The 27411-nt window shown below is 37.3% G+C and overlaps 1 protein-coding gene across 2 annotated transcripts in view; it reads right to left on the bottom strand.

Moving 5' to 3' along the window:
- The window catches only part of LOC124622483 (TBC domain-containing protein kinase-like protein), a 71762-nt gene extending 46262 nt beyond the window's left edge, over window positions 1-25500 (bottom strand). Inside the window, exons 1-4 of one of the 2 annotated variants that reach the window (XM_047148192.1) lie at window positions 25274-25500; window positions 24976-25179; window positions 10444-10690; window positions 5596-5821 (exon numbers count right to left, since the gene is read on the bottom strand). In XM_047148192.1, coding sequence (XP_047004148.1) covers window positions 5596-5821; window positions 10444-10690; window positions 24976-25179; window positions 25274-25280 — 684 coding nt within the window. In that variant the 5' untranslated portion in view covers window positions 25281-25500. The remainder of the gene's footprint in view (window positions 1-5595; window positions 5822-10443; window positions 10691-24975; window positions 25180-25273) is intronic. The other variant, XM_047148193.1, reaches the window with a different exon arrangement.
- Between the last annotated feature and the right edge of the window lie 1911 nt (window positions 25501-27411).

The following is a 27411-nucleotide window of genomic DNA, read 5'->3' as shown; positions in this document are numbered from 1 at the left end:
TCGAAATGTGGTGCTACAGAAGAATGCTGAAGATAAGGTGGGTAGATTACGTAACTAATGAGGAGGTATTGAATAGGATTGGGGAGAAGAGAAGTTTGTGGCACAACTTGACTAGGAGAAGGGATCGGTTGGTAGGACATGTTCTGAGGCATCAAGGGATCACATATTTAGCATTGGAGGGCAGCGTGGAGGGTAAAAATCGTAGAGGGAGACCAAGAGATGAATACACTAAGCAGATTCAGAAGGATGTAGGTTGCAGTAGGTACTGGGAGATGATGAAGCTTGCACAGGATAGAGTAGCATGGAGAGCTGCATCCAACCAGTCTCAGGACTGAAGACCACAACAACAACAATGCTTTGTGTGATCAAGTGAAATCACAATGTGATAGGCTGACATCCTTGGGGGGTCTTACAGCCTATTACAATGAGTGATTTTCTACCCCCCTCGTGATTGTTAAAACAATGACTGGTCTCTGAAGCAACTCGAAAGTTTCAGTTAATGCTCAATCTATCACTGACAACTACCCTTTGCCCTGTCTAGACGAGTAGTTGGCTAAACTCACCAATGGTCACTTTTTCTCCAAAACTGATTTACCTGGAGCCTATTTACACGTTCCACTGGATAAGGATTCTAACCAGCTCCATGCAATTATCATGCCCCTCAGTTTGTACCAGCATCACTCCCTTTTGTTTGGTGTTTTTCAGTACTTTTTTGGAACAACTGATGATGTTGGTTCTGGGATGCACCAACTATCTCAATGACATCATCACAAAGGGTGCATCCACGGAATAGCATTTAATTAACTTGCACACCTTTTCATGGTCTTATATACTGCTGGGTTAAAATGCGACTTGGTCAAGTCACTCTCTTCCTGCCATTACTGTGTATTTGACATTTGACATTCCTCGGTATGGGGTTAAGCATTTACACCAAGGTACTGCGGACACAGCTTACTGTTGCTGCACAAATGTCAAATAACTCCAAGCATTTTTCAGTAACATTTTCTGTAACAATGTCAAACAACTCCAAGCATTCTTTGTTAAAATTATTACTCCCACTAAATTATTCTAGGTGCGGTCACATCAGCCCATCATCTCCCCAAGTTGCTTCACAAGAAAGTTCCTTTTCAGAGACTTATCAGCCCATCGGCCTACGTTTTGGCCTGGCATCAACACTGACATTGTACATCTTGTCACGGCCTGCTCTCACTGTGCTACCCAACAGACAGTGCTGTTGGCAATGCTTTCTCTGTGTCCCAGACCACAATGCCCATTGGAATGCATCCACGTTGATTTCATGGGACCCTTCCTAAATTCTTCCTGGCTGTTGGTTACCAATGCTTTCTCTAAATTTACATATGTTATCAATCCATTGTCCTCCATCATCAGCTGGGGCTATGATTCAGGGCCTCTCCAAAACTTTTTCTATTAAAGGATTGCCTTATACACTTGTCAGAGGTAATGGTCCACAGTTTTTGTCTCAAGCCTTCTGTGATTTTTTTGCACCTACCAAAACATTCACCACACAACTTCTCTTCCATTGACACCCCCCCCCCCTCTCAAATCTAACAATAAGACAGTAAGTTTTGTCCATACATTCCATCTTCAAATGAAGAAGTACATTTAACACGGCTCTACAGACAAAGCCTCGACATGCTCCTTGAATTCCTACAGGTTTACACTGGTGGATGTTTGGAGTCTGGCCAAGGTGCTCCAAGGTCCAGCCATGTGCCTTCCAGCATATGGTCATACCTACCCTGCAACACCCATCGGTGCCACCGTCATCATGGCTTGCTCCTGACTCTATGGTCCGGGTTTAGGGGTTTGGCTGGTGAACAGAGTGGATTCTAGCCATGGTCCACAACAACTGTAAAGGCTGCTGCTGCCTCATACAATGCACACCACTGAAGGGCTGGTGGCACACCATCATGACCAGCAGCATCCTCATGCCACAGTAAGGGCTGCAGGTCCACAGCTGCCCATGCCCTCAGCATCTGTCCTGGGTCTGCAGGGCATCTCGGCTGTACTCCTTGCTGATGTCAGCATCTCCTGCTCTCTTCTGGGGTCCTGGGATCCACAGCAACTACCCCCGACCCCCACTGCATCCTGTGCCTGATGCTAGGCCTTCCCACGATGGCTTCGCCATTGGGTTGGCAGGTGTCTTCGGACACTTCAACACTGTTGTCTGCAGTGCCTCCAACAGAGTTGCGAACACCTTCAACAGCAGCACTATTCAACCACTTTGAGGAACCAGATGTTGAGATGTGACCACCTTCCTTGTCAATGGACCTCTCTTACGGTACCTCATGGAAAAGCGGCTCTTGCCCATGCTACTTCCACCCTACTCAATGGTTCCAGCCTGAAATTTCCTTCTGCTGCTGCCATCACTGCAACATTTGCTGCAGAGACAGTGGATGTTTCAGAAATCACTGCAACACTCACACTGGTGGTGAGCCCTTTTGCCAAGGGGGAGGGGTGCTATAAGCCTGTACACGACACATGGATACATGCCGAGACACTAGGCCACCAGCATGCCACCCTTCAAATATTCCACCAAAGGCATCTGCCAGGTCCAGCCACCAGAGGTTGCCTGCAGTGGGCCACGCGACTTGTGCATATGGCACAGCAGCCGACATGCCATCTACCAGAGCCCTCCTTTTGATAAGTGCTGTACAGCAGGCAGTTGTCCTCATATTGTATTCATACTTAATGCCAGGAACTGCTTGTATCAGTACCAGGATTGCTTCTATATGTGTGTTTATGTTCTCAACTGCTGTTTGCTTGTATGTGAAAGAGAAATAAGCTTTGGTTCGTTGTTTCCACGCTGTTGTTTACGTCTTACAGTGAGGGTGGGTCAAGATTCACAGCTAAGGAATCTTAAAAGCATTGACCATGAAAGCTAAGTTCTCCATTCATTACTAATAAGACCATTTTTATTAAATTTCAGCAACTGCTCTATTTGTTAATATGTAAATAACCAGCATGTAGGCAAAAACACAAAAATATTATGTTTACAGCCAGTAAACGGATTCATTCCACATCATTTCAACAGAAATTGTCAATTATCTATGGGAAATAGTTAACTTATTGACTACTTACGTGTGTGTGTGTGTGGGGGGGGGGGGGGGGGGCGGCGGCATGTGCGCGCGCATTTTCCTTTCTTTTCTGAAGAAGGTTTTGTCCAAAAGCTCAGTCTGTAACAGTATTTTAGTTCCTGTGTGTTTAAACTGTGTGAATTCCTATGGGACTAAACTACTGAGGTCATCGGTCCCTAGACTTGCACACTACTTAACCTAACTTATGCTAAGAACAACACACACACCCATGCCCAAGAGAGGACTCGAACCTCCGGCAGGAGGAGCCACATAATCTGTGACATAGCACCAAAGACTGTGTGGCCAATCCGCACGGCTTTAGTTCCAGCCAATCTGCAGCTCAACATATCATCTTTATGGTGAGCAGCAATCTATCCTTTTGATAGCTTTAAACTTTTCTAAATTTACGAGATATTTATCCTTGGTAGTAGTGCAAAACTTGCTAGGGTTTGATTTAATGATCAGCCTCTAATTTAAGATAGCTTGAGAGAGCATTTTCTACAAGCATTTTCTACACAGTTACACATAATACTGTGTATCTGTTTTTCAGTATTCCTTATATTAAACAACTTATATGGGATTCTTCAACTCATAGTAACAAAAGATTAACATTATTGTTAAAAATATAACGCATTTGAAATATAAAATAGTTTACACAAATCTGTGAGAATTTCATGGAATGTATACTCACTAGCAATCAGGCATGGGTAGGCACTAGATGAGGTGTTAATAGCAAGATGCTTCACCGTGAGCTGTCAGAACTGCAGAAGCACATCAAGGCACGGATTCTACGAGGATCTATACATCTTACAGTGCTAGTAACAGTTGTTTTTGTGTTTTTGGTGCAAGATTTAGTGATCATATAAAGGGTACTGACAGTTTCCAAAAAAACACTTCATCAAGTTAACATGGTTGTGATCTAGGGGAGTCTCCATTGAGCTACCTGCATGCAACTGAAGAGGGGTGATGTGCAACAGTGTCATATTAAAACAGACCTTTTCATCAGGATACTCTCATTGTCAGAAAAGGATGTAGACAGTCTGTAAAAAAGTTCACAAAGTGTTTACCTATTGAACGTCAGTGCAGATGGCCGGTGAGGGCTAATTAGAACCATGTGAATGCAGCCCAAGCCGATAGCCTGGATGCAACCTTGTTGACAAGCAGCTTCAGGGGACATATGTCATACTTACAAGCTTATCAGTTCACTACAGTTGAAACTAGGATTCATCAAACAATGCTACATGCCACCATCATTCCCTGGTCCACTGACAAAGTTAACTGGCCCATGCCGGTCGTTGAGCTCTTAAATGTGGTGTCAGTAAAGAGAGGATTTTGGTGTCAGTTGCTGAAGTCTGTGGATGCATTTTTCTCTGTACAGCCCTATAAATTTGGCCCCTGACACTCCACATTCAAATTGGCAGTGAGATGTAGACTGTTTATCACCCCTTGTGGCTCTATGGTGATGACATGACAGCCACTTGTTAAATATTTATACATGTACTGAGTGGCCAAGTTATGAGAGGGGTGTCCCATTTGAAGATGAGTTGTTTATGATGCCAAAATGTTGTGGCTTCTTACAGCATGTTGCCCAAGTATAGACATGATAACTGAAGGAATCTGCTACTGCAAGATATGTAGTGAACATTGCAGCATGTCATGAATTGACTGACAATGAATGTGCGGTGATAATTGCAGCAAGATGTGATAGTCAGAACAGTTTAAGATAACATGTGAATTCAAGTTCCAGTGACCATCAGTCTATAGGGCGTATTTTCAATATCGCAGAGACAGTGTTTGCATATATATAAACTTTGCTGTCACTTAAAAACTATTTACACGTTCAAAAAACTGTTTAAATGTTCTTTGTATCATAACCATGAAAGATGACTCTCTAAATAAGAATTAAGTACTCCTGGAAATTTATGTTGTTACAAGGTATTGTCTGATGCATGCTGCTAACTGAATTCAAAGGACATTATATCCTAATGGATCTCTCTTTACCAATAGTCTCAAGTACTCATCCAAATTTAATTCATTAATTTTTCTGTGAAATTTTCAGTTATCATGTAGATCAAACATTTAATTTTTGCCATCAAATTGAACATCATAGTGTTATCGTCTGACTCGGGGAAGTGTGTTGCTGAATTACTCAGACATGCTGAATTACTCAGACATTCGTATTTATCACTCTCTGGTTATTCTATACAAGGAGGACAACAACGTTGATATTAAAAGTTGGTAACTATTGTTGTAGTTCAGATTTTGCTAAAATATACGATTATCTCCAGTTTCCTCATAACCTCTGCACTTGGTGTGGCCCTCATCCACAGACATGCAGTTTGCTTGATAAATTTATGTTCAACATTACTATACATGCATTTTTACCTTTCATAAACATTTCTTAGTAACAAGGCTTCATGTGTTACATAAATGACTACTACAGTATTCAAACCAGTACATCTGCATGAATGGAAAAATACAATTAACATCAGTTTCTAACCTGTTGTAACTGTTCCCAGCAGTTATGCTCTCTTGCTATCTTCTCCACAACACTAGGACAATGCAGCAAACTAAGAACCTTTCTTAGCCACTGAGCCAGGCGTAAACCAGCCCAAAGTGTTTTACCCATAGCTTGTTCAAGTAGTATCATACCTAATGACCAAACATCCACTTTTGGTCCTGACTGTGCACCAAGCAACACTTCTGGAGCCATGTATTTTGGATGGCTGGAATGATAATTCAAATTATTTCCAGTGTTAGTGGCACAATGAAGCGAAAGATTCTACAATAGATATGTTATTCACTAAACAGCGACTGGCTCAAAAAAGCAACACACATTTCTTACAGAATTTCTATTCTGAATTTCTTATTTTAAATTCCAGTCACTTTTATGAGACTAATCTATTTTTACAATAAATTACTGTTGTACAATACTTTCTGGGTGTCCAACAATAAAAAAGGATGATTATAAATGAATTAAGCCAGAGATGTGGAAGTAAAACAAATGGCTTCACACTTCAAGCAAATTTTGAGAAGCTCATGAAGGTAATGCACCACTTCGAAGATCTCCCTGCATCTTCGAAAATGTATATTGTCTCCTCTTGCACCAATCATGGCATCCAACCTTTCACGTATGTTCCTGATGCTACAATATCCTCTAGATGAATCTGCTCATTATTCCAGGAGGGTCTCCCAAAGGTCCAGTAAGGCCTCTAAATACTGCTGATGTGCCCTTAACTCCACCTGTTTCCATACATGTTCAACAGGACATAGTACAAATCTCCACTTCACCCAACAACTCTTGCACAATTCGGGATTACAGAAGTGTCCAATTCCATCTGTATGGTTTGACCCATGACGTCATCAATATGGCAGAAACGGCTATTCTAAGCGTCTCCAATATGGTGCCCGTGATGTCACTACATACACACAGCAAAATACACAAAAACACTTATATATAAAGCAATAACATCTCACTCCAAAAATACAATCAAACTAACGGGACAACTGCGGGAAATTGGGGGTTTAGGGAGGGGACAAGGTAAATATAACAGTAAAAAAACACACCATGATCCCAAAACACACAACAAAATAATTACAAAATCTACAGGAATCTGACACTTCCCTTGACATATACAGGATGTTACAAAAAGGTATGGCCAAACTTTCAGGAAACATTCCTCACACACAAATAAGGAAAAGATGTTATGTGGACATGTGTCCAGAAACGCTTAATTTCCATGTTAGAGCTCATATTAGTTGCGCCAGTATGTACTGTACTTGGTACAGGTGGACCAATTCCATGGCCTCCATGCTCTCCTGACCTCAACCCTCTTGACTTTCATTTATAGGGGCATTTGAAAGCTCTTGTCTACGCAACCCTGGTACCAAATGTAGAGACTCTTTGTGCTCGTACTGTGGATGGCTGTGATACAATACGCCATTCTCCAGGGCTGCATCAGCGCATCAGGGATTCCATGCGACGGAGGGTGGCTGCATGTATCCTCACTAACGGAAGACATTTTGAACATTTCCTGTAACAAAGTGTTTGAAGCCACGCTGGTAAGTTCTGTTGCTGTGTGTTTCCATTCCATGATTAATGTGATTTGAAGAGAAGTAATAAAATGAGCTCTAACATGGAAAGTAAGCGTTTCCGGACACATGTCCACATAACATATTTTCTTTCGTTGTGTGAGGAATGTTTTCTGAAAGTTTGGCCGTACCTTTTTGTAACACCCTGTATAGGTCAACCACAGCTGACAATACCAAAACACCAATGCAAGCAGCAAAACCTATGGAAATTGGAATCAGACATTTCCCTTGACCACAGCTGACGATACCAAAACACCAATGCCTTCATATAAAACTACTAAAATTGTAATCGGTCATTTCCCTTGACCTGTATAGGTCACCCATAACTATCGATACAAAAACACCAACACCTAAAACTATGAAAAACAGTGTACACACACACACACACACACACACACACACACACACACACACAGAGTGTGCCATCAAATATGACAAGACATCTACAAACACAGCCAACTCAAACTCCGTGCCTTAATGATATCACACACCACAACATCCTTATGTCATGGGTCAAAGCAGACGGGTAGAATTGGATGCTTCCATTGACCCCACAATTCTTGCAACACATGAGCATGTATTATTGTAAAACTGTCAATAAATGGAGTGAAAGATTTCCTCCACATACTGATGTGCTTTAAAGTGCCCATCCTCCATGGAGACCAAATATGTCCCTGCAGTCATACTGGTTCCTGCCCACACCATCAGAGAATCACCCTGAAAAGGTATCCTCAGTGAAAATATGCAAGGGGAAAACTTTTTCCCAGTCCTTCTCCAAACCATTTCTGTACTACTATCAAGTGATCATTGGCTAAATCACAAAGCATTGGTAAACAACATTTGCTCCCACTGTTGTGCTTTCCAGCCACGATATTCCCTGGTGAAACACAGTCAAGCTGCATAACACTTTATGGTGGATTCTTGACATGTAGCATGTCATCTGGATTGAAGATAGCTTCTTGTTGTTTTCTATGGATAGTTCTCCCACAGGTGAATCCCTCAAACTTGATGGAGCAGATTTCATGTTTCAACAGAAGTGGTGTGATGGTTGCAGAGAAACTGAAGTTGTAAGAAGTGACCATCTCTTGCCGATACTGCTTGTCTTAGTTCCGACAGTGATTTCCTTGCATAGCTTCCAGTTTCCCTGTACTCTTACAGTTCTGGAAATTGTGGAAGGTGTAGTTCTCAACACATCTCCACCATAACACATGCTGCAACCAACTTCCACTAAAGCAACAGCACATGTAGTTTATTCAGGGCTTAAGAGAATACTCACTCCAGAAATCTGATTCTAATACTCACAGAAAGATCCCAAAGACACACAACTGAAAGAGAAACAATACAAGGTGGAACAATAAATGCTGTAAGAGTCAGAAGCATTGCCTCATATTCAGTAAATCTGTTTTTAAGGTTTTGTGGGAAAAACAATTGAGCCTGGTGCAATAAACATAACCTACCACACACAAAAATATGGAACAAAGTACTTCACTTTGACTGAATAGATAATTACACAATATTTATTATGTGGTGCATTTTTCATGCCAGTCTGTGTATTAATTACCCAATTACAAAGTGAGTTTGGTTGCTTTCTGAATTAATATTTCAACCTTTTAGCTTACTGTCACACACAACATGGTTACCTAATTGTATCTGCAGTTAAATATACATAATGTTCAACAGAACACAATTACTACTTGGTTTTACATATAAAGAGCAACATTCAGTAAAATACAGTATTTTATGGATGTCAGATCACACTTGCAGTCTCCATCAAGTATCTGAATATTCACATAACATACTGCACACACAGGTAATGAGACATCCACCACAGTATTCATGGATATAGCTTCTTGACTGCTCATCTTCACGTATGATCAGTATGATGCTCTTGGCATAGTGCATCTTCCATATAGCCCTCTTCACTATCTGCATATAGCCCTCTTCACTATCTGAACTACCTTAATCCCTTCTCTGCTAAACAACACTCAAAATTTTCAAAATTTATTTTTGACTGCTGCTTTTTTCATTTTTGAGTCCCTGTTTGACCACAGTTTCTTTTCTGACAGGTACCACAATAGACCAATGTTAATTCCACTTAGCACACTAATAGTCATCTACTAATATATGTCTGCTCAATTTGATCAAGCAAGGTGGCACAGTGGTTAGCACAGTTGTCTTCCATGTCAGAGAACAACAGATCAAATCTCTGTTCGGTCATCCTGATTTAGGTTTTGTGAGAGTTCACTAAATTGCTCCAGTAAATGCCAGGATGATTTCTTTAAGAAAGGCATGGCCAATTTTCTATTTGTCCTTTCATAATCCAAGTATATGTGCTGTTTAGCAAAACCACAGTCAACGGGTGTTAAACTCTACCCTTCCTTTCTTGTTTTGCTCATTTTGCATTACAGCAATTCTGCAAGTGGGCAAAACTTGCTCTCGAGGAGTTATAACAACATTCTCAGCACCATCGTATCCCACTCTCACTTGAGCATACCATTAACCACCAAAGAATTCATTACCCCCACTTAACCTCTCATAGCTCTACCAACACTTGCATAGCTAATCCACTTCACCTCCTGAAATAGTTACAACCTAGTTCTCATCGCATTAATCACACTATTCCCAAGCATCATCCCCAGAATCCTAACCTGGTTGTAAACCTGTAGTCTCATAATATTGTATATGATAGTCACAGTCCTTTTGTAAGGCCTCACTTTCAGTCCATATCGAGTCTTATCTTATTGGACATGTCAAACACCTGCTTTCTTTTAAGCAACCCTTCTTTGGAAACATTTCTTCACCAATAATTCAACTGAACACAGCTATGTAGAAGCAGACAGTGGATCTTTTTTCATTCTGCTCCAACTTCCCTCCAATCTACAGCTGCTTCAATGCCCATGCCATTTGGATCCTCCGCATTAGAATTCGATCCTAAAAACTGCAGGTGGGAACTCAATTTTCAGAGCACAGCCTCCATGCCCACAATCTATCTGGTCTAATCTGCCTGATGTTATATCTCAACACATGCTGCAATACGAAAATAATTTTAGCATGATAACAAAGAACTGTGATTGGTAGCAGCCTCTATAAAACACACACAAAACCTGCTGATAAAAAATAATCTCAGAGTTCTTTTACAAACTCATGGAATCTCTATATGACCGTTTCCCAAGAAAATACCACTGTTGGGCATAAAATAGCCACACAATTGTTGTTCTATACAACATATGACTCAAATTTTTATAACACTACTCACCCTATGGGAAATGAAACATCAGTTCCTTCTCCAGTCATGTAATAAAGTCCATAATTGAAGAGCTTCACATCTCCTTTATCATCAACTAATATGTTTTCTGGACAAAGACTTCGATGGACAATTCGCAAAGTATTCAGGTGATTTAAAGCATCAACTATTTGCATAGTAAATTTCTGTAATGCATTGAGTGGGAGAAACTGTCCACTTAAAGGTTTGGGATGATACTGACACACCACCATCGTCCTCTCTGTCAACAAGTATTGATTAATGCCAATGTTAGAAAAACATAATTGTAACTATACAAAGAATTTCTTAGAAACATAATTTAATGTTGCAGCAATTTTACTTTAATCATATATTAAACATTATTCTTTGACATATGAGATTAATTATAATCTGTTAATTTATGCATAGCCCACTTGCAAATAAAGTTAACAATACATTAAGTGAATAGCTCTCACTAACTGAAACATGAATAACTTTTAGTAACCAAAGTACCTAACCTTATAAACATTATCTTTCAGTAAGCAAATGTATACACAAATAATCTTAACTAAAATATCAGTATATTTTTCACTGTGGTGTTACAGTTTCAATGAGACATGATACAGCTCACTTTCGGCAATGCGGCAGTGTTTAGGCTACTATTACAACATAACTATTGTAAAAGAACAGGTAATGTAAAATCTTCAGGGTGATTTGGAAGTTGCATTGAAATAATTAGAACATAAAAGTGTTCTAATTGCAACTACTGTGTTGGTGCAAGATCATGTATCAGCATTAACATCATATTTAAAGTATTGTGGTAAGGTTCACTGGGTGTCTGAAGACTGAATCTTCCACTCCCTATCAAAGTGAGCAACTGTTCTGAAACTTCCTGACTGTGTAAAGGACTGTGCTTGGTGTGACCCTTGCCTGAATAGGCAATCACTTTACCCGACGAGCAATCCCAATAGATCAGCTAAAAGTACAAAATGTGATTGCACCTTCATGTAATAACAGAGCTTCTAAGATTAGCCAACATCATGAATCCCTTAAGACAGAGATTCTACTCTGAAATCACATTAAGCTCCACTAAACTTACTTTAAATATCAATGACAGATTTTTACCAATAAAAATTGTCTTGTAATAAGCAGTGTCCCCATGCATATATTAAGCAAGCATTAGCAGATGAATGGTATGAAAAACCATTAGACTCTTTCAAAGAGAGAGCTATTTAGCTAACTGTAACCTATATTAGTCCTAACTAATTCTATGACAAAATATATTAGCACAGGTTAGTGAAATTAGTGCTAATGAACATGAATGACGGTTAACCTGCACTAGCAATTGTTTCTGACAAGCACTTATCCTTGTTAACTCACACTTTAATTCAAAATTTTGGAAGGTCCTTCTTTGTAATGAAATCTAAAGAGCATTAAATATGAACTGCTAAATGAATCTGTTCACAGCATTTATCATGTTGAAAGTAATATGGAGTCTTTCATCCCAGACCCAATTAATGAACAGCAACAAGTCAATATAATTGTCTAATTCAATCTACTGTACCTTGTTCTTTAAGGGTGGCTTGACATAGTTTTTTATGCTAATCAATCCTGCACAAGTCTCTCTAACTCTGCATAACTACTGCAACCTACATCTATTTGACCCTCCTCACTGTATTCAAGTGTAAGTCTACCTCAACAATTTTCACCCCCTCCCTCCCCATGTTTCCTTCATTACCAAACTGAATTTCCTTGATACTTCAGTGTGTGCCTTCTTTTAAACGGGTTGCACCATACATTTCTTTTTTCCCCAATTTAATTCAGTACCTTCTCATTAGTTACTACCCATCTAATCTTCAGCACTCTTCTGTATTACTGTATTTCAAAAGCTTCTATTCTTTTCCTGTCTAGTGGTTACCCCCCTCAATTCACTTCCACATAAGACTACATTCCACCAATACCTTCATAAAGGACTTCTTCATGCTAAAATTAAATTTGAATTAAACAAAGTTCTTCAGAATACTTTTCTAATTATTGACATTCTGTGTTTTACATCCTCCTCTTTCATGCATCACCAGTTATTTTGCTCCCCAAACAGAAAAATTGTCATCCTACTTTTGGTATCTCATTTTCTAATCCAAGTCCCTCACCACCACCTGATTTACATTGACTGCACTCCCTTGCCCATGATTTACTTTAGTTCATACTTATAAACTCTTTTCAAGACCCTACCCATTCCATTCAATTACACTTCCCAGTCCTTTCCCATCTCTCACTAAATTATGTTATCGATGAGCCTAAAAGATTTTATTTCTCCTCTCTGAACCATAATTCACTTTCTAAATTTCTCCTTGGTAAGCTTCACATGCGTGCGGAACGATTTGAAGTGGAATGATCATATAAAATTAATTGTTGGTAAGGCAGGTGCCAGGTTGAGATTTACTGGGAGAGTCCTTAGAAAATGTAGTCCATCAACAAAGGAGGTGGCTTACAAAACACTCGTTCGACCTATACTTGAGTATTGCTCATCAGTGTGGGATCCATACCAGATTGGGTTGACGGAGGAGATAGAGAAGATCCAAAGAAGAGCGGCGCGTTTCGTCACAGGGTTATTTGGTAACCGTGATAGCGTTACGGAGATGTTTAACAAACTCAAGTGGCAGACTCTGCAAGAGAGGCGCTCTGCATCGCGGTGTAGCTTGCTTGCCAAGTTTCGAGAGGGTGCGTTTCTGGATGAGGTATCGAATATATTGCTTCCCCCTACTTATACCTCCCGAGGAGATCACGAATGTAAAATTAGAGAGATTCGAGCGCGTATGGAGGCTTTCAGACAGTCGTTCTTCCCGCAAACCATACGCGACTGGAACAGAAAAGGGAGGTAATGACTGTGGCACGTAAAGTACCCTCCGCCACACACCGTTGGGTGGCTTGCGGAGTATAAATGTAGATGCAGATGTAGACACAGTTTGCTTAATCTTCAAACTGAATAACACTGACAACAGTCTATAACCCTGTCTTCTCTACCACTGTTTCCCTTTCATGTCCTTTGACTCTCATAATTGCAGTCTTGTTTCTGTTCAAGTTGCACATGATCTTTTGCTCCCTGTATTTTATACCTGTAAACTCCAAAATCTGAAGGAGTGTAGCCTATTCCAGACATTTTTTTCAAAAGCTTTTCTAATTCTACATATGACATAAATGTGTCTTTGCGCTCTCTCTATCTCTTTCTTTTAATGCATCTTTAAGGTCATTCATAAGGTGAGTATTCTCTTACATGTTCCTACATTTTCCCAGAACCCACACACATTCCCCCAGAGATCAATCTCTACCATTTTTTTCCATTCTTCAGTGAATAATTTGTTTCAGAATTTTGCAACCATGACTTATTAATCTGAACTCTCAATAATATTCATACCTGTCAGCACCTGCTTCCAACGCAGTTTCATTACAAACAACATATAGAAGAAAATACCTTTAGTTGTTTCATTTATCTGTGCTGATTTGAGAAAATGGCATTTTAACAAAAAATTAAAAATTTATGGTGCTGTTGCCCTTTGTGTTGACCACATTTATTTTAACAATATTATGAGAAGAACAGGTGCCATTCACCATATAGCAGAGATGTTGAGTCACAGACAGGCACACGAAATGACTATCAAGCAAAGCTTTTGCCAAACATGGCTTCATCAGAATTAGAAAAAACCACACACACACACACACACACACACACACACACACGCACACACACACACACACACACACACACTGCGACTCAGCATCTCTGCTACATGGTGAATAGCAACCATTCTTTTCAAACAATGGAAAATCCAGGGTGGAATGTAACAATGTTGTAAAAGGAAAGTTGCTACTCACGATATAAGGGAGATGCTGGGTCGCAGATAGATTATTGTTGATGAAGGCCTTAATGGCCGAAAGCTTTAATTGTGAGAGTCTTTTTGTTGTGCCTGTTTGTGACTCAGCTACCCTTTTCATAATACTGTCACTATTCCACCCTGTATTTTCAACTGTTTGATTTTTCTACACTTATTTTAGGTATTTTTACTAATTACTGGTGACTTTCCCACAGTTACTCCATGTCTTTTGGACATATCGACCCTTAGTACCAACACATTTAGTACTCTGCTATTCACAAAAAAGAACTGTTCCTCATTCATAAAGACCACAAAGTTAGTTTCCTGTTCCATGGATCACTCTACGTGATAAATTATAATGGTGTGAAACAAGTCACTTAACATTCACAATGCAAATTAATTTGTAATTTGTTAAAGAAACATACAGAGCTGAGTTGGTAATTTCTAGCAACCACTTTTTACACATTGCAATTGTAACTACACTTCTACAGAATAGAAGGTTTTGTCATGGAGGAACTTTTTCAGTTTCTTTTCAGATTATTTGACTTTGCTGTTTGTCATTTTATATCTTTAGGTAACTGATAAAAAATTTCTGTTGCAGTATTGTGGACCCCTTTCTGGGCTAAAGACAACTGTAATGTCGAATAGTGATTATCAATTTTCCTTCAGATATTGTAATTATGCACAATATCATTCCTTTTGAACCACAGTGCATTATTTACAACAAAGTTCATGAGGGCATAAATATTATGTGAAACAATAGCCAGAATGCCCAACTCAACAAGATTTCTACAAAATGCTCGTGGGTGAGCACCATGTGTTATTTTTACAGAAGGTTTATAAGCTATTTACTCACTTTCTTTCTTAAATATGAGTCAACCAGGGCATTATTTAATGTGACATTGTTGAAAAAATGCAAATATGTCTAATTACGGGACTGTCTCTCCCCATTCTCATCATTACATTACATTAATACTTGTTCCACAGACCATGAATACGACATTTCGTAATGTGGAACTTGTCTGTTTAACATAAGTTTCCATAACTTTTTTAAGAATTACTACTTCATATCTAAAAATTCAGCTATTGTGTAGGAGTTGTCATGTAGAAATTCTTTTCATTTTTTTTTAAAATAATGGTTGGTATCTGTGAGACTTTTAAGTTTTAATGCTCTTTGGCAAATGACAAAAGATTTTTGTGGCAGCATAATTCATCCCCTTCTATGCCTGTGTGTGTGTGTGTGTGTGTGTGTGTGTGTGTGTGTGTGTGTAACTGTTTCACCAGATCACGTGTTTCTTGCAATTCAATTTCTTGTCAATGCACACACCCAGAAATTTTGAATACTCTACCTTAGCAACAGACTTGTGTTCAAAGCTTATATTTATCAACGGTGTTACACCATTTACTATACAAAATTGTAAATACTGCATTTTGTCAAAATTAAGTCAACCCATTTGCAGAAAAGCAGATAATACTCATATTGTGAAAGATATTATTTACAATTTCCTCAGCTAATTCTTGTTTATTCAGTGTGATTACTAGACCTGTATCATCTGCATGAATAACTATCTCTGGATCTTCACGAATGTACAGAGGCAAGTCATTATTATGACTACAAGCTTTTGTGCAATGAATACTCTTTCCCTTAATGACGAATTACCCAAAAATATGATGCCATATGAAAACGGTGAATGAAAACAAACACTGAACCCTAGGGGCACTGTTCTTGATACCTCCTCAGAGGACACTGCTGGTTTTTGCAGCCTATCTGTACTACTAATTTGAACCTTCTGCATTCTTCCAGTAATATAAATTAAACAATTTTTGCTGTTTCACTCACATCACAAAACTTATACTTATCTAGAAGAATTTCACAATTCAAACAGTCAAAAGTCTTGGAGGGATCACAAAAAAATCCCAATGGGTGGTGTTCGGTTATTCAGAGCATGTAATATTTGATCAATGAAAGGACAGAGAGCATTTTCTGCTGAAAAGCCTTCCTGAAAACCAAACAGAGATTTTTTTCAGTACTTAATTTTTACGATATGCGAAGCTACTTTTGACACATTGCTTTTTAAGAATTTTGAATAAAGCTGTCAGAAGTGAGACAGGGCAGCAGTTGTTAGCATCAGACCTATCCCCCCCTCATTTATGCAATGGTTTAACAATAGCATATCTCAGTCCATCCTGAAAAATGTCCTGTTTCAGTGAGCTACAATATATGTGGCTGGGAAAAAGCTTTTAGTACTCTGTAGGAAATGCCATCAATTCCATGTGAGCTTTTACTTTTGAGTGAATTTATTATTTTCCTAATTTTAGTAGGAGAGGTCGCTTGAATTTGAATTTTTTCAAATTGCACAGGCATTACCTCTTCCATATACAGCCTTGCATTTTCTAATGAATAGTTGGATCCTATTTTCTCTACAACACTTAAAAAATGATTATTAAAAATATTTTCTACTTATGATTTTTTGTTAAGAAACTTCATTGCATTTGACAGAATATTAAAATGTTCCATGTTTCCACACTATTTAGTATTTCCTCACCCTCTGTTACATTTATCAATGGTGAAATACCCCTAGAAATGCTTATGTCTATGTCCATGTTCATCTCTTACTCCTCCACGCAATGACTCAGTATCAGAAGATTGGTTCAGTGCGTGTATTGCAATTGGGTAATATGTGCTTCTTTCAGATTTAATAACTTCCTGGTTTGTTTTACTTCTGATAGATTCAAGTGTAAATATTTATCAGTGTGACAACTGGAAGAGAAATTAGGTATATGTTGCAAATAAGCTTCAAAACTCACACAACATAACTGCTGGCATCTGGGCAGTCATAAACAGTTTTAGAACCTGCAATGACAAATCCTGTATGGACGACACTATGAAAGACACTGGCATGCACATAAAAGACCAACTGGAAATTGTAAATATTTTTAATGAATATTTTTCTTCTGTAGGGAAAGCTATAAATGAGAAACATAAAAACATTCACTACAGTTTTAAAGATAACACATATGACCATAGTATACATCTAGCCCCCACTAACTGTGCAGAAATAATGGGCATCATTAGCTCTCTAAAACCGTCTAATTCAGCTGGGCATGATGGCCTAAATATTAATGTTTTAAAAGCCTGTACCTCTGTCTGTAGCAGTCAACAATATAATAGAATCAGGCACCTTTCCACACAGACTAAAATAGCACAGGTAACACCCATTTTTAAGAAAGGTGACAACAACAAAATAGAAAACTACAGACCCGTCTCAATCCTTCCTGTCTTTTCCAAAATAGTTGAGAAAGTTATATACAACAGGATTATAAACTTCCTTAACAAACACAACCTGATGTTTGAAAAACAAAATGGATTCCTCAAACGTAAATCAACCAGCACTGCAGCTGCTCAACTAATTGAAGAGGTGTTAACGGGTATCGAAAGCAAGGAACTTGTGACAGGTGTATACCTGGTCCTGGAAAAAGCCTTTGATTGTGTGAATGTTGACATCCTATTAGACAAGCATGGGCATTAGAGGCACTGCTTATGACCTAATAAAGTATTATATGAGCAACAGAAAACAATTTGTTCTGCTTAAAACAGAAAGTGGTGTCTACAAATCAGATATCACTTGCATAAATAAACGAGAGCCCAGAAAACTAGAAGTATTGTGAGGAAGTTTAATAATGAAAACATAGATTACTTTTGTTCTCTCTTGAGAAGAGAAATCTGGACTGATGTTAACAGTTCAAACAGCACAGATGACAAGTTTGATAAATTTGTGGCCACATACAAACATTTTTTTGAAATAGCCTTTCCTAAACAAATGTCACTTATGAATTCTGTGCACAAACCAAATAAATGGATCACAACAGGAATAAAAATATCATGCCAGAATAAAAGGAACTTATATGAATACTCAAAGCAAACCACAAATCCTGTATTTATCAATTACTTTAAACAATATAAACAAATACTTAGAGAAGTTATAACAAAAGCAAAGAAAATGGAAAATGACAAACAAACAAAAAATTCCAGGAATAAGACTAAAGCAACCTGGAGTATCATAAAAAGAGAAACAGGTACTACATCATTAGCCCACAAAAATATAGAACTTCATGAAAACAACAATAAAATAATCAACCCCACAGTAGTGGCTAATAAATTTAACAACTACTTTTCTAATGTTGCACACCACCTGATTACCAAACATTACAACTCACAACCACAGAGCAATACACTCCAGTCAGATACAAAAATTCTTACAAGAACCCTATTCATGTCTCCAACAACACCTGAGGAATTATCTGTCATTATAAAAAGGTTACCCAATAAGTATTCAGCAGGTACTGATGAAATACCAGATATTATCATCAAAGCAAGTGTAACATCTATCATAGAACCACTAACGGATATTTTCAATTCATCATTCGTGAGTGGTATATTCCTGAAAAATCTGAAAATGGCAAAAGTGACACCACTGTACAAGAAATGGGGACAAACATGAAGCTGCATACTATAGACCTGTATCAGTATTGTCAGGCTTCGGTAAAAATTCTTGAAAAACTATTTCTTAGAAGGCTGACAGCCTTTCTAAATAAAGAAAACGCGCAACACGGATTAAGAACTGGGAGATCAACACAGTCAGCTCTTTATACCTTCTTAAATGAAATTCTAACTGCAGTGGATAATAAGCAACATGTGTCTGGCATATTTCTTGACCTTAGTAAAGCCTTCGATGTAATTGATCATAATAATCTGTTGCAGAGGCTAGGTAATTATGAAATACGAGGCCTGCCAAACAAGTGGATACATTCCTACCTTCATGACCATCAACAGATCGCTCAAATGAAATACAAAGACATAAAAACACAAAAAATTTGTAATTTTTACAGTAATGCACAAAACATTACATATGGAGTTCCTCAAGGGTCAGTCCTTGGGTCAATTCTTTTCATTCTTTATGTTAATGATTTGTCAGAAAAAATAACTAAAGGGACAACAGTACTTTTTGCAGATGACACAAATATCCTAATCAAATCACGTGATGAGGAAAGCCTACAAAAAACAGCTACAGGTATAATACAAAATTTGACACAATGGTTCAGGACAAACAAGCTAATAATAAATAATGAAAAAACAGTGACAGTCAATTTCCAGTATTCACAGAAACTACATCCTGCAAGACCAATTTTTAAAATTGATGGAAAAACTGGCTCATCTGTGAGCGACACAAAATTTTTAGGTATACATATACAGCAAAACCGAAAATGGGACACACATCTTAACCATGTACATAAAAAGCTAAATACACTTACGTATGCAGTAAGAATCCTCGCACAAAATACAAGCCATGCGTCTGTGATCAGAATGTACCATGGCAGTAGTCAGTCACTGCTGATGTACGGCATTATCTTTTGGGGGAACTCCGTAGGTACAAACAAAACATTTAGGCTACAGAAAAAGATTGTTAGAATAATAAACCATGCTAAGTACAGAGACTCCTGTAGACCAATATTTAAAAATCTCAGTATACTGCCTCTTCCTTGCTTATATATGTATGAAATATTAAATTTAAAAAAAGGAAGTATTTTAAAAGGTGGAAATATCTTCAAGTATAACTGTGATTACCACCCTCATGATACTAGGCAGAAACATTACTTGCCTGTCAATACAGTACGTACAAACATTTGTAAGAGAGGAGTGTATCATACTGGCATAATGCTGTGCAATCACATGCCATACTATTTGAAACATATGCAAAATTTACAAAAGTTTAAAGTGAAACTGAAAGAGTACTTGCTTGACCACTGTTTCTATTCTGTTTCCGAGTTTTTAGAGTACCAGAAAAGTATAGTGTAATTGCTCAAATATTCTTAATAAGTCTATCATTTTATTTTATTATATTAAATTTGTCATCAATATTCAACATGTATTGAATAATTTTTAATTATTTAACCTTTCAAAATAACAATGTGTATGATGATGTATATACTGTACCAACCTGACTTGTCCTACATCGTTTGTGCAAAAAATGTACCTAAACACGATTTACAGGACCAATAAAGAAATACAAATACAAATATAAAATATGGCGTGCCCCAGGGCCCGATGTTGGGACCCCTTCTGTTCTTGATCTATGTAAATGATATTAAATACTGTATTATAAATTCCAAAATTGTTCTGTATGCCAATGACACGTCCATTGTGTGTAAAAAGGAATCATGCAATGAACTAGAGGCCGAGTGTAATAATGTGACAAAAGAAATTGTTCAGTTTTTTAATGAAAGCCACTTAAATGTAAGCACCAGTAAAACATGTTTTATGGAGTTTAACAAAAGTAGTTTGAATAATGAAATTAAATTATACATTGGCAACGAATTGATAAAGAAAGAGTATAGTGTAAAATTCCTTGGCGTAACAATCCAAAACAACCTGAAATGGGACACACATATTGACTCCCTAGTAACTAAGTTGTCAAAAAATATATTTGGAATCAGTACAATTAGCAAGTGCTGTAAAGACACTGTAGTCCTAAAGACTGCATACCATGCTCTTTTCTTCTCTCACTTGAACTACAGTATTGAAATTTGGGGGGCAACAACCAAAGCTAATCTAGATAAGCTACTCATTCTGAAAAAAAAAAAAGGGGTGTGGGAATAATCTGTAGAGTAAAATATAGGGAATCTTGCGCAACTTGTTTCCAAAAACAGATGTGTTAACTGTTATAAACACATACATTCTAAAAGCCATATTGCTTGTGAAAAGATTGCACCCAAGCACTTATTCAGATTTCCACCAGTACAATACAGAAATAAAGAAAGATTTTAAATTGGCAGGCACAGAACAGCACTTTACGAAAAGGGGCCTCAGAACACAGGTATAAAATTAGCTAATGCACTGCCTAGTGCAGTCATGGCTCTTCTTACAATTAAAGTGAAACATCAGCTTAAGAAATTTTTAGTAAAACACCCTTTCTACACATTAAAACAGCACCATACTTATATGAAGAACAACAAATGTTTTGTGAAATTAGTAAACATGCTATTTTGTTGTAAATTAATGACATATTCAGAAGAATGTGTCTTGTGCATTGTACAAATAACTTTAATCATTACTGTTTCTTTGTACATGTGCAGTGTACCATTCGATGTTGAATAAAGCTATTATTATTATTATTATTATTATTATTATTATCTTCTTTCCTTTCTCAGACCTTAGGTGTGGTAAAATATGGAAAGTGACGTGGACCTTGACCTAGCGTGACTTCCTTTTAACTGTACGGTATATGTTACATTGCATTTAGGAACTTTTGCTTAATTGAACATGTACCAATAATTACAGATTTCTGTAGTTTTATATATACATTTGGATGTAGCTGTATTGCGTTGATGTACTGGTGGATATTGTGGGGTATGACTCCTGTAGTTGATAGTATAATTGGTATAATGTCAACTTTATCCTGATGACACATGTCCTTGACTTCCTCAGCCAGTTGGATGTATTTTTCAATTTTTTCTCCTGTTTTCTTCTGTATATTTGTTGTATTGGGTATGGATATTTCGATTAGTTGTGTTAATGTCTTCTTTTTATTGGTGAGTATGATGTCAGGTTTGTTATGTGGTGTTGTTTTATCTGTTATAATGGTTCTGTTCCAGTATAATTTGTATTCATCATTCTCCAGTACATTTTGTGGTGCACACTTGTATGTGGGAACGTGTTGTTTTATTAGTTTATGTTGTATGGCAAGTTGTTGATGTATTATTTTTGCTACATTGTCATGTCTTCTGGGGTATTCTGTGTTTGTTAGTATTGTACATCCGCTTGTGATGTGATCTACTGTTTCTATTTGTTGTTTACAAAGCCTGCATTTATCTGTTGGGGTATTGGGATCTTTAATAATATGCTTGCTGTAATATCTGGTGTTTATTGTTTTATCCTGTATTGCAATCATGAATCCTTCCGTCTCACTGTATACATTGTCTTTCCTTAGCCATGTGTTGGATGCGTCTTGATCGATGTGTGGCTGTGTTAGATGATACAAGTGCTTGCCATGTAGTGTTTTCTTTTTCCAATTTACTTTCTTCGTATCTGTTGATGTTATGTGATCTAAAGGGTTGTAGAAGTGGTTATGAAATTGCAATGGTGTAGCCGATGTATTTATATGAGTGATTGCTTTGTGTACTTTGCTAGTTTCTGCTCGTTCTATAAAGAATTTTCTTAAATTGTCTACCTGTCCATAATGTAGGTTTTTTATGTCAATAAATCCCCTTCCTCCTTCCTTTCTGCTTAATGTGAATCTTTCTGTTGCTGAATGTATGTGATGTATTCTATATTTGTGGCACTGTGATCGTGTAAGTGTATTGAGTGCTTCTAGGTTTGTGTTACTCCATTTCACTACTCCAAATGAGTAGGTCAATACTGGTATAGTATAAGTATTTATAGCTTTTGTCTTGTTTCTTGCTGTCAATTCTGTTTTCAGTATTTTTGTTAGTCTTTGTCTATATTTTTCTTTTAGTTCTTCTTTAATATTTGTATTATCTATTCCTATTTTTTGTCTGTATCCTAGATATTTATAGGCATCTGTTTTTTCCATCGCTTCTATGGAGCCGCTGTGGTTATCCAATATGTAATCTTCTTGTTTAGTGTGTTTTCCCTTGACTATGCTATTTTTCTTACATTTGTCTGTTCCAAAAGCCATATTTATATCATTGCTGAATACTTCTGTTATCTTTAGTAATTGGTTGAGTAGTTGTTTTGTTGCTGCCAGTAGGTTTAGATCATCCAAATATAGCAAATGTGTGATTTTGTGTGGGTATGTTCCAGTAATATTATATCCATAATTTGTATTATTTAGCATGTTGGATAGTGGGTTCAGAGCAAGACAGAACAAGAACGGACTTAATGAGTCTCCTTGGCATATTCCACGCTTGATCTGTATGGCTGTGATGTGATATTATTTGAATTTGTTTGGATATTAAGTGTGGTTTTCCAATTTTTCATTACTATGTTTAGGAACTGTATCAATTTAGGATCTACTTTGTATATTTCTAATATGTGTAGCAACCATGAGTGGGGTACACTATCAAAAGCTTTTTGGTCATCAATGTATGCGTAGTGCAGCAACCTTTGTTTAGTTTTAGCGTGATATGTCACCTCTGTATCTATTATCAGCTGCTCTTTACATCCTCGTGCTCCTTTGCAGCAGCCTTTTTGTTCTTCATTTATAATTTTGTTCTGTGTTGTGTCATTAATTTCTGTGTAATGACTGAAGTTAATATTTTGTATATTGTTGGTAGGCACGTTATGGGGCGATATTTTGCTGGGTTTGCTGTGTCAGCTTGATCGTCAGGTTTCAGATAAGTTATTCCATGTGTAAGTGTATCAGGGAATGTGTATGGGTCTGCAATGTAACTGTTAAATAATTTAGTTAGATGTGAATGTGTTGAGGTGAACTTATTTAGCCAGAAATTTGCTATTTTATCATTTCCAGGGGCTTTCCAATTGTGCGTAGAATTAATTGCTCGGGTGACTTCATGCTGCAAAATTATCACTTCAGGCATTTGTGGTATCATCTTGTATGTGTCTGTTTCTGCTTGTATCCACCGTGCATGTCTATTATGTTGTACCGGGTTTGACCATATGTTGCTCCAAAAGTGTTCCATGTCTGTTATGTTTGGCGGATTCTCTATTTTAATGTGTGTGTTATCTAGTGTCTGGTAAAATTTCTTTTGGTTTGTGTTAAATGTTATTGTTATTATTATTATTATTATTATTATTATTACTATTATTATATCACATCCTGTAAAATACGTTCTGTCTTACAACAAACACACAGAAGCATCTGGCAGCATGTCAACTCCTACCCACACTCGTCTTTAAAGTACTAACTAACAATATGAAAGGCAAGGATCTATCTACAAATTCATAAAATTCCTAGAACCGGAAAACAATATGCCAGAAACATGGTTACATGCGATTTCATTGAGACCCGTTGAGAATGGCTAATTATAATTCACAGATTACGGTATATTAATAATTTTTACTTATGGACCGTCTGACAGCAACTGAATAAAACACAATTTTAGTGCCATACGCGTTTCGCCTTTATTTTCTGCGAGGCATCATCAGTGACAGGTTGCGTGGGCAATTTCCTACATATTACGCTCCTGTTGCATTTTTGGTGTTGTTGTTCTTCTTCTTCTTCTTATGAACGCCAATTTGCGGTTTTTTTCCCCATTCCACAACACTATGCACTGAACGCTTGTTTTAAAGCCAAAAAACCGCAAATTGGCGTTCATAAGAAGAAGAAGAACACCAAAAATGCAACAGGAGCGTAATACGTAGGAAATTGCTCACGCAACCTGCCACTGATGATGCCTCGCAGAAAATAAAGGCGAAACGCGTATGGCACTAAAACGGTGTTTTATTCAGTTGCTGTCAGACGGTCCATAAGTAAAAATTATTAATATACCGTAATATTACACGCAACTGAGGAAGACAGGACTATAAAAGTTGAAGATAATTCACAGAACTTGTGGCCTGCTAGAAACGTTAAAAAGGAGACACACACAACTGATGTTACACACATATTGCTCTCCAATTCCACGAGATGCAGGCATCGAAACGGTATTGTGAGTAATAAGAGTTAATGGAACCAAAACCACTCATTAAACTAACCATGTTTTCCTCTTATTATGTCCACGTATGTACACAAATGCGGATGTTTGATGGTTTTGAGAAACTGTGCTCTTCCATAAATAGTTATAGAATTCGGCGTCAATGGCAGGCCATTACTGCCACACATTTCGCCTGGATGGCTCCTGGCGAAGAAAGTGATGCCTCCAAAGAGGCTTCCAATGTCATCTTGATGCTTCTTATCTGCTACGGAAATTGTGAAAAATTAGTTCACCTTATAAAACTGGAATCAAGCATTCCCTATAACGAAACTAAACTTCTGAGAGATGAAATAAGTCACCTGTCATCGCGTATATGAAATGTCACCGATGACAGTAAACGTCTTCAACAACAGAGAAAGACGTTCATAAAAGACTATAAAATTACTGAACATGCGAGTGGCTATTGTTTAAAACACATCACCCACTGCCAAGGAATCCAATCTTAATAGATGACTAAAAACTGTAGAAGTATACACTACACATAACCTAGAAATCGGCAACATGATGAAATCAAAACATAGCGCCACTATACATCAAAGACCAAACAAACTTCCCGCTGCACGCCCACTTTGACAACATATCGACAGTGGTCAGAGATCTTCACCTTCGGGTATAAATAAACCTAATAACCAATGCAGTGATTGTTGACATGGTAGTATGTAAGTAAGCCTCAAATTACCTAAATAATTCATTTACACGCGGTTGATATCAGGGCCATATTTATAGAAGTTTAATTTTAACGCATCTGCCAGTACGACAGTTACATCCGTACTTCGAAACTATAGACTTGAGAAAATACGTCCAATCAGAGTAGTTCAACAGTGAATGCGTATTAGTGGACAGAAATATTTATGCGATTACTATTCTTTTGTCACTCAGAACTACGATACTGGTACCGGTACGTGTATCTTCATCGTCTGCCATAGATTCTAAAGATCGAGTCCTCCAAATTCTTTAGTCTGCATATAGACAGCAAACCCAAGAGACATTACTACATTCAAGATCTGTGCAAAAGGTTAAGCTCAGCAACATTTGCCTTGAGAATCATATCAGACAATAGGGAGATGACCACAATAAAAAAGCATACTTTGGCTATTTCCGTCAGCTTATGGCCTATGCGGTAATTTTCTGAGGAAATCAACTGATAACAAGAAAAGTGTTCCATCCTAGGCACTCATGCAGATATTTGTTTTGAGATCTTCAAATCTTTACAACAACAGCTGAATATATTTTTCCCTGATGTGCTTTGTTTAAAAAAAGTATCACCGTATTTAAAACCAATAGTTTGTACAATAATTATAACACCAGAAGAAAAATTGATAGTCATTATGATCTAAAAACAAATATAATGGTGCAGATGGGGTTTTATACAGTGTCACCCAGATTTTTAATGCCCTCCCACCAATAATAAAAGAACTGGTTGGAGACATACCGAAGTTTAAAGCAAAGCTGATGCAGTTCCTTCTAGATGAATGTTATAGTACAGAAAAATTTCTAAGCCAAAATCCATAATAGCTCCTGAGTATTCTTAAATCTATTTTTGTGTTCTTTATGGCCTAATCATCATCCTTTGTCTATCTACAGTGTAATTTAAAACAGAAATGTATGTATATATCTGTAGGTATAGCTGTGTATTCATTCAAAAGTCAAGTATGATAACTTACATGTAACGTTATATGGTAGCTTATCTGTTCCTGTTATTTATATGATAAGAACATTGTACTTGTGCACTAAACAATAATTTGTAAAAATTTGACACGTTCTATATCCAGAGATACATTCTCATTTGAATTTACAGAACGCGAAATAAATAAATAAATAATGGTTAGAAAATAAACTAACCCCCATTACTGTGCCAGCAAACATTTTTCATGTTCCTTGTAATCTTCTTTAATAAAGTCTTTAGATCAACTAAACTGCTCTTGCAGATCGTGTGAGCGTTTTATTTCACAAATAATTTCAGTTATCTCATAAATAAATTTCATTTCTTGGAGAAATAATTTAATGCCATTCTCGCTGGAAAACTCTCATTTATGGACTATTTTACTTGAAGTAAGTAACAATATACTTGCTTGATAGCCAAAATAATTTTATCTATCACCTCACGAATTTTTGATCTTTTATTATTTTTACTGTCATGTACTCCTGTTATTTTAAATTTTGAACGTTTTGATTGTCATGTACTATTGTCTTTAAATAGGTTGCTTCAAATTTTTGTATTGAATATCCCAATGTGTGCCATATTCCACTGTTCAATTACAGCACCTTAAAGCGCTAAATCTATGGACTCTTTGGTAGATATTTGTAACTGCAATGAATGATAATTTTATGTAGTTAACTATAATGGCCAACCCTGATGCTATGAGTACAACCTGCTGTTAGTGTATAAATGACAGTGGGTCCATGTAACCCTTAATTCATGGGGTGTGGCCTCTCA

The sequence above is a fragment of the Schistocerca americana genome, chromosome 7 (genome assembly GCF_021461395.2).
Source record: "Schistocerca americana isolate TAMUIC-IGC-003095 chromosome 7, iqSchAmer2.1, whole genome shotgun sequence".
NCBI classification, from domain to species: domain Eukaryota; kingdom Metazoa; phylum Arthropoda; class Insecta; order Orthoptera; family Acrididae; genus Schistocerca; species Schistocerca americana.
The sequence above is the reverse complement of the archived record's forward strand: the minus strand, read 5'-3'. Positions and strand labels throughout refer to the sequence as shown.